Source organism: Gymnoscopelus braueri (assembly GCF_963280865.1).
Source record: "Gymnoscopelus braueri genome assembly, chromosome: 4".
In the NCBI taxonomy this organism is placed as follows: Eukaryota; Metazoa; Chordata; class Actinopteri; order Myctophiformes; family Myctophidae; genus Gymnoscopelus; species Gymnoscopelus braueri.
The window spans coordinates 27,626,966-27,642,812 of NC_137605.1; the positions used below are offsets into that span (position 1 = coordinate 27,626,966).

The following is a 15,847-nucleotide window of genomic DNA, read 5'->3' on the forward strand; positions in this document are numbered from 1 at the left end:
CCGTTTGTCTCTGTTTGTGGCCTCGGCTCCTGATGTCCTTGGGCAGTGTGTGTGATTGTTGCGGTTTGCCTGTGTGCATCTCTGACAGCGCTGTGCGTTCTCTGTCCTCCTCCTCCTCCTCCTCCTCCTCCTCCTCCCCGGCAGCACTTGGAGCCATGGAAACTGTATGCGACGGTGGGGGTGCTGCTAGCCATCGACTTCCTGTCCCTCATGATCTGGCAGATCGTGGACCCTCTCCACATCACTGTGGAGGTAAAGTATGACGGGACTAACCTCTCTTGGTCTGGTCGACATTCTCTGTTCCCATGTTGAGATGTATGGAGTTTGGGACAAAGGATTTGGGAGGAGAGATACTCAGAGTGACTTTTATTTTATAAAGAACCCCCAGTTTGATATACATTATTAGGCCACAGACCCACAATTGACATAATTTCTTTTTCATGTCTGGGACCCCAATCTACACTGCAAAATCCTCTGTGTTAATTTAACTCTCACAGTGTACAAGTGGAACTAGATGCACCTGTAAGGGTCCATTTTATTCGTAATCTTTACACTCTCAGAGACACAGACCCATTTCATAATAGTCCATTTGGTTCCTAATTATCAATCATTTAGCTGGGGAGCCCCTAGAGGCCCCTCAAGGACCCCTGGGGGTCCCTGACTGCACGTTGAGAACCAGTGCTGTAGTGTGCAGCCTGTCCTATACAAGGAGGATCAATATCACATCCTTTCTCCCATTATCTGTCACGGTAACCCCTGTCTTGTACATAATTATCTGCATAATTAAGTGCCCAGAATAATCACCGCCTGTTCTACTCCTAATATGCTGTTCTTTTCCGGCTGGGTTGTTTCGGGACAACCATAGGTCATCTCCGGAGACCAGTGCTATAGATATACAGCACTGGTTTTCGAGTACATTTCCCGTGTCTGCTCTTATGCAACACAAAATGGAAAGACAGAAGGGCTCCTTTATAAAAAATTTGCTTTGAATGTGACTATGCTTGATTTACAGTAATCATTTTGGTTTGTGATTGTGACTGGGCTGTCCCTTCATAGTCCATTAATCTATTAATCAGTCGGTTTGGTCCAAGTCGACCAAGACTTTGCTGGTTGATTAGACTTTTTTAATGCACATCTCTTGTAAAATCTACAACCCTTTAAATAGCCAGCAGCTATAGGCTGGACAACAACTGCTCCTGAGGAAGTACAAGAAGTACCGCCGTAAAGCCCTAAAGGAAGTTATATTAATGCTGTGCAGACCTGTTCACATTGCCAGGTCATGAAAACCGTGTCATGAGTTTGTAAAAATAAAAAGGCCGCTTCCAGGGGAAGTACTGTACAAAGGAGTTCCCTCACTATAGACACTTTCGGCTGTAGTTCTTTTCCAGGCTTTTATTCTGGTGAGATGAGATAAGGCTGGGAACGAGGTTAGCCAGCAGCCTCTGTGGAATCGGCATTAGAATGTTCCGTTTTCAACCTCTGGTCCTCTGGCAAACACAATTTTACAGATTTGTTTCTTTGTTCATTAAATCAACTAATCTAATAGGCAACATAATTGACTATCAGTCAGCTAAGAATTTCTTTAGTCAAGGACAACCCTAGATTGTGATGAATAAAAAAAAACTATTATGAGCTGTTCTCTTACAGAAATTCTGAGAAAGTAGACAAGTTTAACTTTTTCTTTTAGTGAATCACAGCTTGGTGTTAAGCACAATTTCTTTTATAAATGAGGCCCATTAAAATGTCATAACTCATCAGCACAATTAATAATAATAACGATCACATCATCAGTAAACATTAAGATGCTATGCAATTTCACATTGGCTTCATGCAGAGTTTATAAATGGCAGAAGCCTTTCACATACATACACACATTCATGCAGTGGTTGTACAAAATACTGGCAACCTGTGCCTTCCATGAAATTTGAAAGCAATGATCCGTTATCAATTTCACCTTTGAAATCCACTTCTGTTCGACAAGACGAGGCATGGATGAACGGCAGGTGATATTATGTAATCGAAATATCACAAACAGATGTGAAACTCACTGTTACGAAGGAGCTGTCAGTGGTTTGTACAATCCGAGTACATCTAGGTTGTTTGAAAATGATATAGTAATTTGTACTGAAGTTATAGCTTATATGACTATTCATTGATCATTACATTTTTATTTGGCCAAATATTGAATGTGACTGAATGAACCAATAGTAATAATCAGAATTATTTATTAATGGCGTTTATTGTACATTAATTGCTCACCACTGCTGTAAATGCCAGTTGGCTCGTGGCCAGTGGTGGAAAGTAACTAAGTATATTTACAAAAGTACTGTACTTAAGTACAATTCTGAGTTATTTTTACTTTACTGGAGTATTTCCAATTTGCAATACTTTTACTTCTACTCCGCTATAGGCAAATATTGTACTTTTACTCTATAATTATTTGAAAACTGTAGTTAACAAAAAGTTAACCACTTCAGGTTATACATCATTGTATATTACATACGTCACTTACAGAATTTTCATTCATATTGGAGACATGAATAATGTGGCATTATGTTATGGCAATGTTAAATTGCCAAAACCTCATGGTCTGCATTTATTTGTGTATGATAGCAAAAATGACATTTCTGTTGGTGTCATCACATTGGAAAACAAACAAAACTAATTATTGTGCTTCAAGTGGCAACAGACTCAAAGTGACAGAACTGGGGAACAGAATGTAAAGTCTCCGGCTGTGAGGGCTGTCTCCATTTATCAACATTACACAGTGAAACGGGTACTGTTGCCGGGCAAAGTCAATTCTGCAACAAAGGACATTTTTGCTTAAGCAACTTAGATTTTCTGAATATCCACCCTGGCATCATAATTCAGTCATTACATTAGCACAGACGACCTCTGTGCCCCAGGGGATCATGCTCTATATACTATACAATCACCAGACTTACGCTTAGGGTGCACTTTTTCCTACTCCCCACTGTGTTGCTGTGTCATCATTTCTCATGATCTTTCTCTCTCTTTCTCCCTTGCTGTCGTTCTCCACCTTCACCATCACTCTCTCTCCCTCTGCGTCCACGTGAGTAGAAGTTCACAAGGGAGGCCCCCAAAGGAGATCTGGACGTCCTCATTCAGCCCCTCCTGGAACACTGCAGCTCAGAAAAGATGAACACTTGGCTTGGTATTCCTCTTTTTCTTATATTGTGTCTTTCTTTACACTCCTCCCCTTGTCCACTCTCTTCCTCTGCTCTCTTTCTCTCTTTTGAATGTCTCTGTCAAACACACACAGGCAAATGCTTATCTAGATGCCTCCATGCATAGGTAGGGGTGTACATTACAATAGTACCTTCCCCTCTGTCAAATGTATTTAAATTCATGGTCTATGATATGATTCAAAATGATACGCTGACAGATTCCATACATTTAATTCCAGTCACTCAAATGATGACATTTATTTAACTAGAAAAATGTGACGGACACACAGACGGACGGACAGGGGCGAAAACTTAGTCTTGGCCACGCCTTTGGCCTGGCGGAGACAATGAAAACATACATTCATGTTCCTACTGTTTATAATTGAATACTTATCCTTTTAGATGTACTGTACAGTGAAAAACTTCCAAAATCTGGATTTGAACTAACAGCCTTGAGTTTATGAAACAATTGAAGTGGAACGTACATGAACACAACATTGTTGTTTGAAGTGGAACGATACATTTTTTAAGTGGAACACAACATAATTGAATGGAATGCAACTGACATGATACTTACATGATACTGACCATGATATGATACTGACCATGATACTGACCATGATACTTACATGATACTGACCATGATACTTACACGATACTGACCATGATACTTACATGATACTAACCATGATACCAATCATGATACTGACCATGATACTTACATGATACTGACCATGATACTGGTGGAGACACACACACACACACACACACACACACACACACACACACACACACACACACACACACACACACACACACACACACACACACACACACACACACACACACACGTTCGCATACTTTACACTTTATCGTCTCCTCGTTCTTCCTTCTGTCTCTCTCATCTCTCTCCCTCCTCCTTCAAAGTCATGGCAGCAGCTCTTACGGAAAGCATTATGATCTCGAAATGCAAATGATGTGGGTCACAAACTGGGCCATCGCTCTGTAACACTGAAGGAATGATGTCCAGCCTTCGTCAAGTGTCACACATAGGAGTTCTCTTCTTTTTCTTTTGATGTCACTCCCTCACGTTATATTCCCTCCTCGCACTCAGTTAGTCACTCAGTAGTTGTGTCTTTCAGGATATTCTCTCTCTCTGTTTTGTTTTTCTTTCCGTACAGTATGTCTCTCCCAATCACTCACTCACTTGCTCGCTGCCTCCCTCACTTCGCTCGTTTGCTCACTGTTGGCAGCCTCGATCTGCCTCGCTCTCTCACTCACCAACTCGCCCATTTAATAATGTATTATTTTAACCCCCTGATCTCTCTCCATCCCTTCCTCTTCTCCTTTGTTTTCCAGGCGTGGTGTATGGCTACAAGGGTCTGCTGCTGCTGTTGGGTATATTTCTGGCCTACGAGACCAAGTCCGTCTCTACAGAGAAGATCAATGACCATCGGGCTGTGGGGATGGCTATTTACAACGTTGCTGTGAGTGCGAAACAGAAACGATGCCAGCGCACTTTGAAGCCCTAATTTATGTTTCTGTATATGACGGTGTCGTGTGCCAAAAGTAACTGATTTTGAAGCAAACACAATCCGTTTTCTGCTATTTTGGTGTTTCTCCACAGAGCACGGAATACTGCTACAGTAGATGACATTTAGAATGTTGTCACGATATTTATTTTGTCCTATAATGCTGCACCAGGTGTTCTGTTGGCATACAAAATACCTCTGCTCTGCACACACAAAAGAATACTAACAGGTATTCTGTACTAGCTGGAGCAGAGCAGTCATATATGTATTATATGTCTTCTCACCATAGAGAGTTTCGATGGAACGTTTGATATATTGCTACATTAGCTGTGACTACGGCTGAGATCCGATTCTGGTTTATTGTTACATTGACCTATAGGCTGAAGTACTTCATAAAACATAAAACATGGACGAGATCAATAGTGGGTGAAAGTAATGAAATGCCACTGTCTTCTGTCGGATGCTCCCTACTTCAGGGACACATTTACTCTCAATGTAAATATGTTCTCAAAAGAGAAAAGAAGAAAGGCTTGGGTAACAGCTGTTAGTAGAGAGACATGGGAGCCAAAGAAAGTCTCACTGACCTGAGTCCACTTTCTATCAGTTAAACCAGTGGATTACATGATAGCTCACCTTTATTGCTTTATTGAGAGGCTGAACTCTTGGCTATATCATTATAAGCTAAAAGCCACCTGAACTTTTCACCAAGCGGTGGATTTGCCTGCAGTTTCATAATCTTTCATCAGTATTACTACAGCTTCAGTAGCATTCTATGTTCTCGCAGTGCAGAATGCTGTGCTGCTTTGTACTGTAGCATATCGTCACTGTCGGGCAGAAACCTTGTATCTCCATATTTCAACTTTTTATGTTTTTTTGTAATTAATGCCCTACATTCTACAGTTTAGTTTTTGTGGCATTCCTAAGCCAATAATTTCATGACCGGGTGTGTATCCGGTAGGAGACACAAATAATCTACTTTGTGTCTCCTACCGGATACATTAGCCGGAAGGAGACGGGAATCAAATTATTGGCTTAGGAATGCCACAAAAACAAAAATAAATCCATGGATTCAAGGCTTCATGGGGTGTGCAATTGATAGAAAATAAGTCATTTTTTGGGTGAACTACTCCTTTAAAGCTTGTAGATTTACAAGCTTGTAGATCTGCTATTTTTGCCACACACTATCCAGTACGTTTTTGCATATTCCAGAGCCAGAAACGCCATCAGACCCTAATCATACAGTATAAAGATGGTACTTCTGCCCCCGTTTCAAGTTGTACTTTTCCATCTTATCATAGTGGGAGCAGCCTTAAAATATACATATTCACACAAATGCACAGCACAATCATAGAAATTGTTAGGCGGCTGTTAATAGCCAGTGAATCATCCAGATGCACTTTCTGCTGAAAGAGCTGAAATCACATTGTGTTTTCAAACACACAGACAAGCTTGAAAGTGATGTTAATTATTTCCCATTGCAGTGGCTTGCTCAGTGTCCAAGGTGTTAATGTCTCTGTCTCCCTCAGGCTATGCGGTCTTTTCTTTAACTCAACAGACTGTAAAATGTTTTCACTACTCCTTTAACAGTTTATTCACATTATTAGTTATTTGACGGAGTGGTAATGTAATTAACGAAGGCATCGACTTATCATTGATCTGTCATTCGTGGTTATTTATGAGACGGTGATATGTGGCCAAACAATCCTGTGTTCTAATTTCATCATGTCGCTGCATAATATGAAACCAGTCTAATGCAACACAACGTAAATTATGATGACACACACGCACACGCACACGCACACACACGCACGCACGCACGCACGCACGCACGCACGCACGCACGCACGCACGCACGCACGCACGCACGCACGCACGCACGCACGCACGCACGCACGCACGCACACACACACACACACACACACACACACACACACACACACACACACACACACACACACACACACACACACACACACACACACAGCTGTGTTTATGACAATGTCAATAGTTAATGATATCTGGGGAAATAAAGAACCTCCTTCCTCTTTGCTGAGCTGTGATGCCGCCGGTCTGGAGATGAGATGACAATGAGGGTGACTGTGCCACAACACTCATGACTTTTTAATGCAGTTTTCACATGGGGGCCCTAATTGCAATGATAAACAGATGCCTTCTGCTTGTATAGATGTGACTCCTCAGCCAGCCAGGCACTCCAGCCACCCCGCTCCTCCCCTCTATTACACTCTCCATCTTTTTCTCCCTCTCTCACTCAATCTATCTCTCTGCTTCTCTTTTTCTCCTTAGACTATACCCCCCCCTCCTCACTCCATCCTTGAATGTTTTTTTTCTCCTTTTTTTTCTTCCTTGCTCCAACATTCGTCTTTCTGTTTCTTTATTCCACAGCTGGTTCCCAACCGCTTTCAGCTGAGACCCAAAAGATAGTAGATCTGCTATTTTAACTAAAGTTTCTTTACATTTATGGATTCTTTTTTTTTCTTTACAAAAATGTTTGATTTTCTTTCTGAAAGATTTAGATTTTTGAAAAAACCTGTGAAATAATCATTTTGATAATTTTTTAAGGAAACATAAAAAAAAAAATTAATGGGTCCGCGACCCAAAACTGGGCCCCGACCCATGGTTTGGGAAACACTACTTTATTCAACCCCCTCTCTCTCTCTCTCTCTCTCTCTCTCTCAGGTACTGTGCATGATCACTGCTCCAGTGACCATGATCCTTACATCTCAGCAGGACGCCTCATTTGCCTTTGCCTCTCTGGCGATCGTCTTTTCTGCCTACATCACGCTGGTGGTCCTCTTTGTGCCCAAGGTACGCCTCACTCTTTGTGTGTCAGCTTCAGGAACCAGCTGAAAATAAAGGTCAACCCCAGCATCCCTATTAACCCCAGCATCCCTATTCTGGGGGAACATTCGCCAAAAACAGTCGATCTACAAGCTCACAATGCGTCGCAACGCATGTGAGCTTGTAGGTCGGCTATTTCTGGCGTGGACATTTGGTGTAGATCGAAAAAAGAGTGCACTAAGTACAGTGCAACTCAGGGCGGTTTTACTAAGTATATCAGTCTCGTCCAGAAATGTTCATTTTCAATAGAGCAGATGCATAAGGCCAAGTGTATAAAATAAATGTTGATGGTTGGTTACATCATACGAAATAGGATAGATCGCAATGCCAAACCAGATTCTATATTTAAGTGAATCATTCATTGGCGAGACATTGTCCAGCGTGCTGCAGCAGTGTATGAATATGAGCATCACCTGAAGCTCACTCAGGATGAGTCCGCATGTCCTCAGTACAAAGTAGTAACACCTCATCTATCCAATGGCACAATGAGCAAATTAAACGAGATGGAAGCTTTGATTCCTTGTTGATGTCACCTTTTACAGCCACTGTATTCATGGTGTGTGTGTGTGTGTGTGTGTGTGTGTGTGTGTGTGTGTGTGTGTGTGTGTGTGTGTGTGTGTGTGTGTGTGTGTGTGTGTGTGTGTGTGTGTGTGTGTGTGTGTGTGTGTGTGTGTGTGTGTGTGTGTGTGTGTGGAGTGCTTTTTGTGTTGTATAAGAATATATTTTAGTCCCACATTGTTCTTTTCGGTAGTTTCGACCCAAATCTCTGGACCCACATTTCTGGACCTCCTGCAATGCTTCCCTTCTGCTACATTATGTTTCTCTCTCAGTCTGTCTCGGAGTGGACTGCCCCCTGTTCTTCAGAAATAAAAATAAAATAGGCGTCTAGACAAAGGCAGCCTCGACAGCACAATGGTCACCCTTCCTTCGTATATTTTTGGACTTCCTCCTTTCCCTGCTCCGTCTGATGCTTAACCCATTAAGACATGAGGCCGATTCTACAAATGCCTTCTAAATCAGTGGTTCTCACACTTTCAATATTTTTCAAAAATGTTCAAAAATAGCAGATGTACAAGCTCGCTGTGAGCTTGTATATCTGCTATTTTTTAATAGCCAACGCTAAAATCTAAAATGACACAGATGCTTTCCCGGTTTTAATGCGTTAAATTATACTTGGTTACACGCCGGTGTCGTCCGCCAAAAATAAGCGATCTGCAAGCTCACAACGCGTCACGATCCGATGCGTTGTGAGCTTATATAGGTCACCTATTTTCGTCACGTGACACCGGTGCACAATTCTATCAGGCTTGAGTCCCGTTTATTGACTTCCTGCTACTGTGTTGGATCAGATGCGTCGACTGATCACCCGCGGAGAGTGGCAGTCAGAGCAACAGGACACCCTGAAGACCGGCTCCTCGACCAACAACAATGACGAGGAGAAGTCCAGGCAGCTGGAGAGAGAGAACAGGGAACTGCAGAAGATCATTCAGGAGGTAAAGTGCATACATTGTTCACCCATGGATACGCACAGTGGTGGAAAGTAACTACATTAACAGTACATTTACTCAAGTACTGTAGTAAAGTTTCCAATTTCTAGTACTTTTACTTCTACTCCACTACATCTCGGTTCCAAATATTGTACTTTTACTCCACTACATTTATTTGCAAACTTTAGTTACTAGTTACTTTGCAGATATAGATTATTCTATTATAAAACATACATTAACCACTTCAGTCCTATTTTATACATAGGCTATTTGAGAATAGCCGATCTACAAGCTCACAGCTTGTAGATCTGCTATTTTCAAACATGTTGGTACTTTTACTTTTGGTACTTTAAGTATATTTTGATGCCAATACTTTTGTACTTTTAACAGTTTGAACATTATTTACTTGTAACAGAGTATTTTTATATTGTAGTATTGCTACTTTTACTTAAGTAAAATATCTGAGTACTTCTTCCACCACTGTATATGCATACGCATGATGCACTAAAACAAGTGCATGGACCTCATCCAAATGGAACTTTGCGTTTTTTGCGTTTTCACAGAAAGAGGAGAGGGTCTCGGCACTCCGCAACCAGCTGGCCGAGAGGCAAGCCCTGCGCAACCGCAGACGACCCTCGACGGGCCAGAATCAGAACCACGACACACCTCCGCCCTCGTCCCAACCGGACCCCAAATCCCTGCTTCCCCCGCCCGGATACCCCAATCCCACCACAGACAATCACGCGCTCCCGCCCTCCTTCTCCAACTCTTCCAACGTCTACCAGGCAGACAGCAAGATGACCCGCAACCACTGTCACAACAGTCAGATCCCCCTGCTGTATAAATAAAGCCAACCCCTGAGGGATAAGGGGGGGGGTGGGGTAGGGGGCGCAGCACATCACGCAGAAGGGACACAAACACAAGGGGACACTGTGACTCACTTGTTTTTTTCGGTGATGAGCACAATGTTTTCGTAACGGCACGGAAGCACAAATACAATAGGCTAATAGGAGTGCTTTACACTTTGTAGCTATTGGGAGAATTCACGCAGATAACACCCGCGCTCACAGTTAATCTCACTGTGGTAAAAACCTACTTGTAAGGCACTGGTGACAGATAAAACAAGAGACAAGCACATCTCCAGCAGGCAGCACTCACAGCCTTTTCAGAGGCCTATTAAATGGACAGATCTCTCGATCAATCCTCTCCTCTGTTGGTTATTCTGTTCTGTTGTAGAAACTTTGTGTCAAGGCTCTTTAAAAGGAGAACTTTACTGTATGTATGTGTTTGCTATCTATTACCGCCTTTTTCCTCTTTCAAGTTTGTCAACTAGAAAAGTACATGCTGATATTGTTATTATGTAATAGCTGATCTGTTTTGTAATGGATTTGTCGTTCACTTTGTTTGTTAACTTTTGGAGGGATTCGGTCGTGTAATCTGTTGAATTTACCGAAGGACATTGCAATGTACAGTTCCTTCCCCCAATGTTTCTATTAAAGTTAAGTATTCTTTGAAGAGCCACTAAATACGCAAAAAAGAGGAATCCTGATTTCACTGAAGAGCGATAATGTGCATTATTCTATAGCCATAAAGAAAAGAGGTTGAGGAAGGGGCAGGTGTGGATATCTGTTGTATGAACTGTATGTTTAAGTGCATCTTTGTATCTTATAAAATCCAGTCTTATACTGATATACCAACTTTCAAGTATGAGACTCATTTGGTAGGATAATTTTATCATAACTTGATGTATTATTACATTTTTGATAGTGTTTGCCAATGGAAAAATCATTTTCCAAAACTGTTGATTTCTTTCTTTTTTTTACACAGCTGTAGATATATAAAAGATAATACACAATTAATAATTATACATAATGATGGTAATTTCTTTTTTTTATGGATGATCTGCATTTTTTTCCCCACAAGACAATCTGGATATGTGTGTTCTGAAACCCAGCCACAGCAGTCACAACCACTGCAGTATATTTTTGGGTGTTTCTTTCCATTTTGTATGGTACAACTATAAAACAATATATCAAACAATGATATGTTATGTAAAGGAATCTGATGCTCCATATTTATTCAGCAGTTAATCTGGATGAACTATTTCATTCATTAGCCATTTTCGGATTTTAACAATGCTTAACAGCTTTATTGGCAGGTGAGACCTGACACCTTGGTAAATGATTTTAAAATACTATATTCTTCATTGTGCACTTTAACTGGACAAAATTATGTTTGACTTTCTTGTTTTGTTGCTGTTATGATAAATACACTTAAGCTCAGGGTATGGAGAAGTAAGACATAATGTAGTCTCAAGATATAAATGAATGAAATAGCCCATATTTATTAACTGTATAGTTCCTGGGACAGTGTAATATATGAATGCCGAGGTCATTTAAGAAATGTTCTATAATCTTGCACATGTATGACAAATATAGCTGGATTTGAAAATATTTGTATTCACTCTTATCTAAAATTTTAAATGTTACTATGTTACAGATTCTATGTCTGCAAATTATATCGATACTATGGTCAAATAAAACAATTGTTTTTCACTGGGTTAATGTGTGATTCATTGTCATTTCTCATGTTAGCTGAAATTATCATGGTTTATTTCATTATATTGGAAAAATAACATTAGTTGAAGTGTATCAGTCACTGATATGTAAATGATTGTTTTTCAACCAAGTATCTATGTATCTTCCAAATAATTGTAACTTTAATGCTGTATGATTTGGTACTATGCACCATTTTATGAGCTCACTACACTTTTTCTTTTCAAATTTTGACTGATTTAGTCATTTAACAGGCTGCCTCTTGATTACAATATTAGTCTCAAAGCACTTGGATGTCAACCACTAGATGTCATCAATTGTTTATTTATTTTCTATTTCAAGGGGACCAACTACATGCTCAGTCTCTTTGTTTGTGAAACATAATTCCTCAGTTTGATTTGCCAGAGTCACTCCATAAAAAAGTCCTCTAACCCCCTAAATGAGATCATTAAAGTAATGTGCGAAATTGCTTTTATTGTAACACAATAACCACCTGCCTACAGGCCCATGGGAACATAATAACCTCATTAGCGCAACAATGACTGGATGTTTATTGGACAAGCAAACCCATACAGTACAGTTTGCCTGATATCTCCTGTATATCGTCACTGTCGGTCGGATACCTCGTATCTCCATATTTCAACTTTTGGGGGTTTTTTTCTTCCTTTTTTAAAAATGTATGACCTACTTCATCATACAAGAGTGTCACACAAAAGTAGTGAAAATAGCAGGTCTACAAGCTCACAACATGTCACGACGAGAGCTGTTGTAAGCTTAAGTAGATCGGCTACTTTCACACATATATATATTTTTTAATAATAATAAAAAAGGAACGGTTTTAGACATACGAGGTTTCCACCCAACAGCGACGATATCCTTTACATGATTTAGCATGTGACAATGTAAAGAGCACAGCTGTAAGCAACTCACCACCTCCCCAGCCTCCCATCCACTTCCTTCCCTCCCCCTCATTTGCAGCGCCTCCTCTCCCTCCGCAGCTGACTGAAGATGAGGTATGCAGAAATAGGAGGGAGGGGAAGGGCGAGGGTGAGGGAGGAGGGTGGGGGGGAAGGATGGAGGGAGGGTGGGGGGGCGTCATTGGGGAAAACCCGCTCTGGGTTGAGGCTTATGTGGGCCTCCACCTGACACAGCACTCACAAAGACACAAAAAGAAGGAAATTCCCCTCGTCCCGTCTGATCTCACAGAGGAAGTATTTGCTGGCTGCGGAGGCATTTCGCTGTGGCTTTGCCAAATACTAGGATAAGCTTGCTGTAAAGTGTAGGCTACTGTCTAGGCTAGACAAAGTTGTTTGCCTATTAGGACCGCAGATGTTTGTTTGGTGTCTTGGTGTTTGGCGCCTTGATGATTCAACCGTTTGATGTAACATAACAGACAGCAAACCTAAACCAGTAAACTTGAGGACATTTCGGCATTTTAATGAAAAATCAAGTTCATGTACACATAAAAATATATATAAATATCACTGTTTTGACCAAATCCTGACGACATATAAATAAAGACAATAAATACGTATAATACATGATGATAAGTGGCAATAGTGAGTAATACAGAATAAATTACAATAATCTGTGAATCTGCACTCTCCAGTTAAGAGCTGTGTCAACACTTGGCTCAGAATGTTTACCCTACAATCTCTGGTCTATATCAAAATGTACAAAAGTGCATAAAATAGTAATAATATTCCAAACTGTTGCAGTTTGAAAATATTTACATGACGGTAATCTCCATGGAGATCTTAAAATAACATGTCACCATGAAGATGAATAAAGAGTTTTAACATAAAACATAGGGTATGTCAATACCACGGCATAGTTAGTAACAGCTGTTACTATTATAATCATTCCCTTCCTGCTCTCACGTTTTAAAGTGCAAACACACCAAAAAATGTCTTGCCCCCTTCAGACTCCAACTCGGCCAACTGATTGGTCTCGCTCCACAGTCTGTCTCCCTTGCGCAGCTGAAACACGGCACCGAGGTATATGGCATTGTACCAGCGCTCTCCAACTCTGTAGCTGTCCTCTTGAGAAGCACGCTGGCATGCTGACCTCACTGCACTCATCAGAGAAACCTTGCTGCCCAAGGAGTCAGAGTAACGCCAGATTCTGTGGCTGAGCGGTGCATTGTGCTTGCTTGCACTCTCCTCATCGCTGCAGGACACCCGGAAAGATGCTTGGGTGTAGACAAAGTAGAGACCGGATTGCGGGATAATGATTTTGTTGTTCTCCAGTCCGAACCCACCCTGAACAAAACCCTGACCTTGATCCTTCCTCCACTCCACCTGGTTTTTTAAGTCATTGCTCTCATCATAGCTGCCTATAGAAACAGGAAAAAACATGTTTAGACTTTGAAACCTCTTGAGCTATTCATGCAGCAGATAGTGTAATACAGAAGTGAGCAATCCACAGGTAGGCCATGTGGAAGTCAGGTATGTTTTAAAATAACAGGCAGGCAATAAATAACTTGTGCAGTCACTTCCTCATGGCCAACCCACTTCTAATGAGAAGCCATCCTCAAAGGAGACAGAGAAAGAGTTTGAGAGGCTGTGGAAAAACTAGACCATGGACTCATTGTTTGCAGAAAGATAAGTCAAGGTTGACTATGACTCACCCTCTAAATGGATGGCTGCTTTGGATTTGCTGCCAATTCTCCTCAGTGTGTGGTGGGGTTCTAAAGGGAAAGGGAAAAAAGAGAAGAACTTGTCTCAAATGATCCGTAAGGGCTCAAAATATCCCATGATGAATTCAATGCGCAGCATTTGGGAAGGAGCAACAAGGCAAATTATTCACCTGCTGCAAAAGTTTCGTTCTGCTTTTGCTCCTGTCTTGCTTCTGATTGGCCAGGCTGCATCTGTGACAAAAACAGATCAAAGGTCCAAAAGTAAATTAATTTGAATATAGCACCTCCACTTTTTAACCTACATCATTCTGAATTATTTCCAATTAAGTTTAAGAGAGAGAGAGAGAGAGAGAGAGAGAGAGAGAGAGAGAGAGAGAGAGAGAGAGAGAGAGCGAGAGAGAGAGAGAGAGAGAGGTAAGTATTCCTTACCATTGTCTCTGGCCTTCCGCTCCAGTACCAAGCAAATAACAGGGCTCCAGCAACACAAAGGGCCACAATGAGGATGGCCCCGCACACCTTACATAGCCACCCCAGGGATGACTTCTTCTCAACCACAACCACTGTCCTTTCACCAAGCCCAGTCTCCAAGTCTCCTGATGTCATTGTGTATGCCACCATGTTGCCTCTAGCCACTGAGCTCAAAAAGTGTTACTGCTGCTGTGTAGAAACCCTCTGGCAGCTAAATATCTGGTGCAAATAGCCAGTGTCTTCGAGTGCTTCCAGTGTGCAGTGACGATATGCCTATTGTGTTAAGTGAACTTCTGCCAGGGAGGCTGTAGTATTTATGCTGCGGCAGCTGCTTCTACAAAAGGGGAAACTCCAGTGATGTCACGCTGTAAGTGGAGACAGTGCAGCAGGCAGTAGAGCGACCCAGGGCCACGGAGAGACCGCTATGCTTTTGGGAGGGAAAGAAAGCGAACAGAAATCTGTTCTACCAGACTGCGGTATCAAATGGGAAGCGCAACATTTGAGGATGGGAAAGTGGTTAGTTCCTAGTTTCAGCTTTTGAAAAAATAAATAAAAATGACATGGTGTAATTGGCACACGGGTACTCAGAGAGTCTCAGACACACAGACAGACACACACACACACACGCACGCACGCACGCACGCACGCACGCACGCACGCACGCACGCACGCACGCACGCACGCACGCACGCACGCACGCACGCACGCACGCACGCACGCACGCACGCACGCACGCACGCACGCACGCACGCACGCACGCACGCACGCACACACACACACACACACACACACACACACACACACACACACACACACACACACACACACACACACACACACACGCAGGCAGGCAGGCATGCACACATGCACAAACACACACACACACACACACACGCACACGCACACGCACACGCACACGCACACGCACACGCACACACACACACGCACACACACACACACACACACACACACACACACACACACACACACACACACACACACACACTCATGAGTCATGACTAGTGAGTTTATCCAGCAAGTTTATTATTCTTCAGGTCACCAGGGGAATGTTGTTTGTCACTGCTGTGGTTTACACCTTAATTGCTCATTCATTCTCCAC

At 42.0% G+C, this 15,847-nt stretch overlaps 2 protein-coding genes across 2 annotated transcripts in view; one reads left to right on the forward strand and one right to left on the reverse strand.

The window, feature by feature from the left end:
- Positions 1 to 9,925, forward strand: part of gabbr1a (gamma-aminobutyric acid (GABA) B receptor, 1a) — a 76,131-nt gene extending 66,206 nt beyond the window's left edge. The window contains exons 20-25 of the mRNA XM_080426011.1: positions 145 to 252; positions 3,082 to 3,175; positions 4,548 to 4,675; positions 7,418 to 7,546; positions 8,929 to 9,072; positions 9,630 to 9,925. Of these exons, the coding sequence (XP_080282137.1) occupies positions 145 to 252; positions 3,082 to 3,175; positions 4,548 to 4,675; positions 7,418 to 7,546; positions 8,929 to 9,072; positions 9,630 to 9,914 (888 nt within the window). The 3' untranslated portion in view covers positions 9,915 to 9,925. The remainder of the gene's footprint in view (positions 1 to 144; positions 253 to 3,081; positions 3,176 to 4,547; positions 4,676 to 7,417; positions 7,547 to 8,928; positions 9,073 to 9,629) is intronic.
- A 3,112-nt stretch (positions 9,926 to 13,037) lies between these two features.
- On the reverse strand, positions 13,038 to 14,992 carry tnfb (tumor necrosis factor b (TNF superfamily, member 2)). Its single transcript, XM_080426537.1, has 4 exons — positions 14,689 to 14,992; positions 14,430 to 14,490; positions 14,251 to 14,310; positions 13,038 to 13,956 (listed from the first exon to the last, which is right to left on the reverse strand). Exons 1-4 carry the CDS (start codon positions 14,875 to 14,877, stop codon positions 13,505 to 13,507), a joined length of 762 nt encoding a protein of 253 aa, XP_080282663.1. The 5' UTR covers positions 14,878 to 14,992; the 3' UTR covers positions 13,038 to 13,504.
- Between the last annotated feature and the right edge of the window lie 855 nt (positions 14,993 to 15,847).

Bases quoted from the DNA above. Each gene is read 5' to 3' on its own strand.
- tnfb (XM_080426537.1), bottom strand. From the start codon at position 14,877: ATGGTGGCATACACAATGACATCAGGAGACTTGGAGACTGGGCTTGGT. The intron at 14,311-14,429 runs GTGAATAATTTG...CTTTCCCTTTAG, and splicing joins GAACGAAACTTTTGCAGCAG to AACCCCACCACACACTGAGG. The intron at 13,957-14,250 runs GTGAGTCATAGT...CTGTTTCTATAG, and splicing joins AGCAGCCATCCATTTAGAGG to GCAGCTATGATGAGAGCAAT.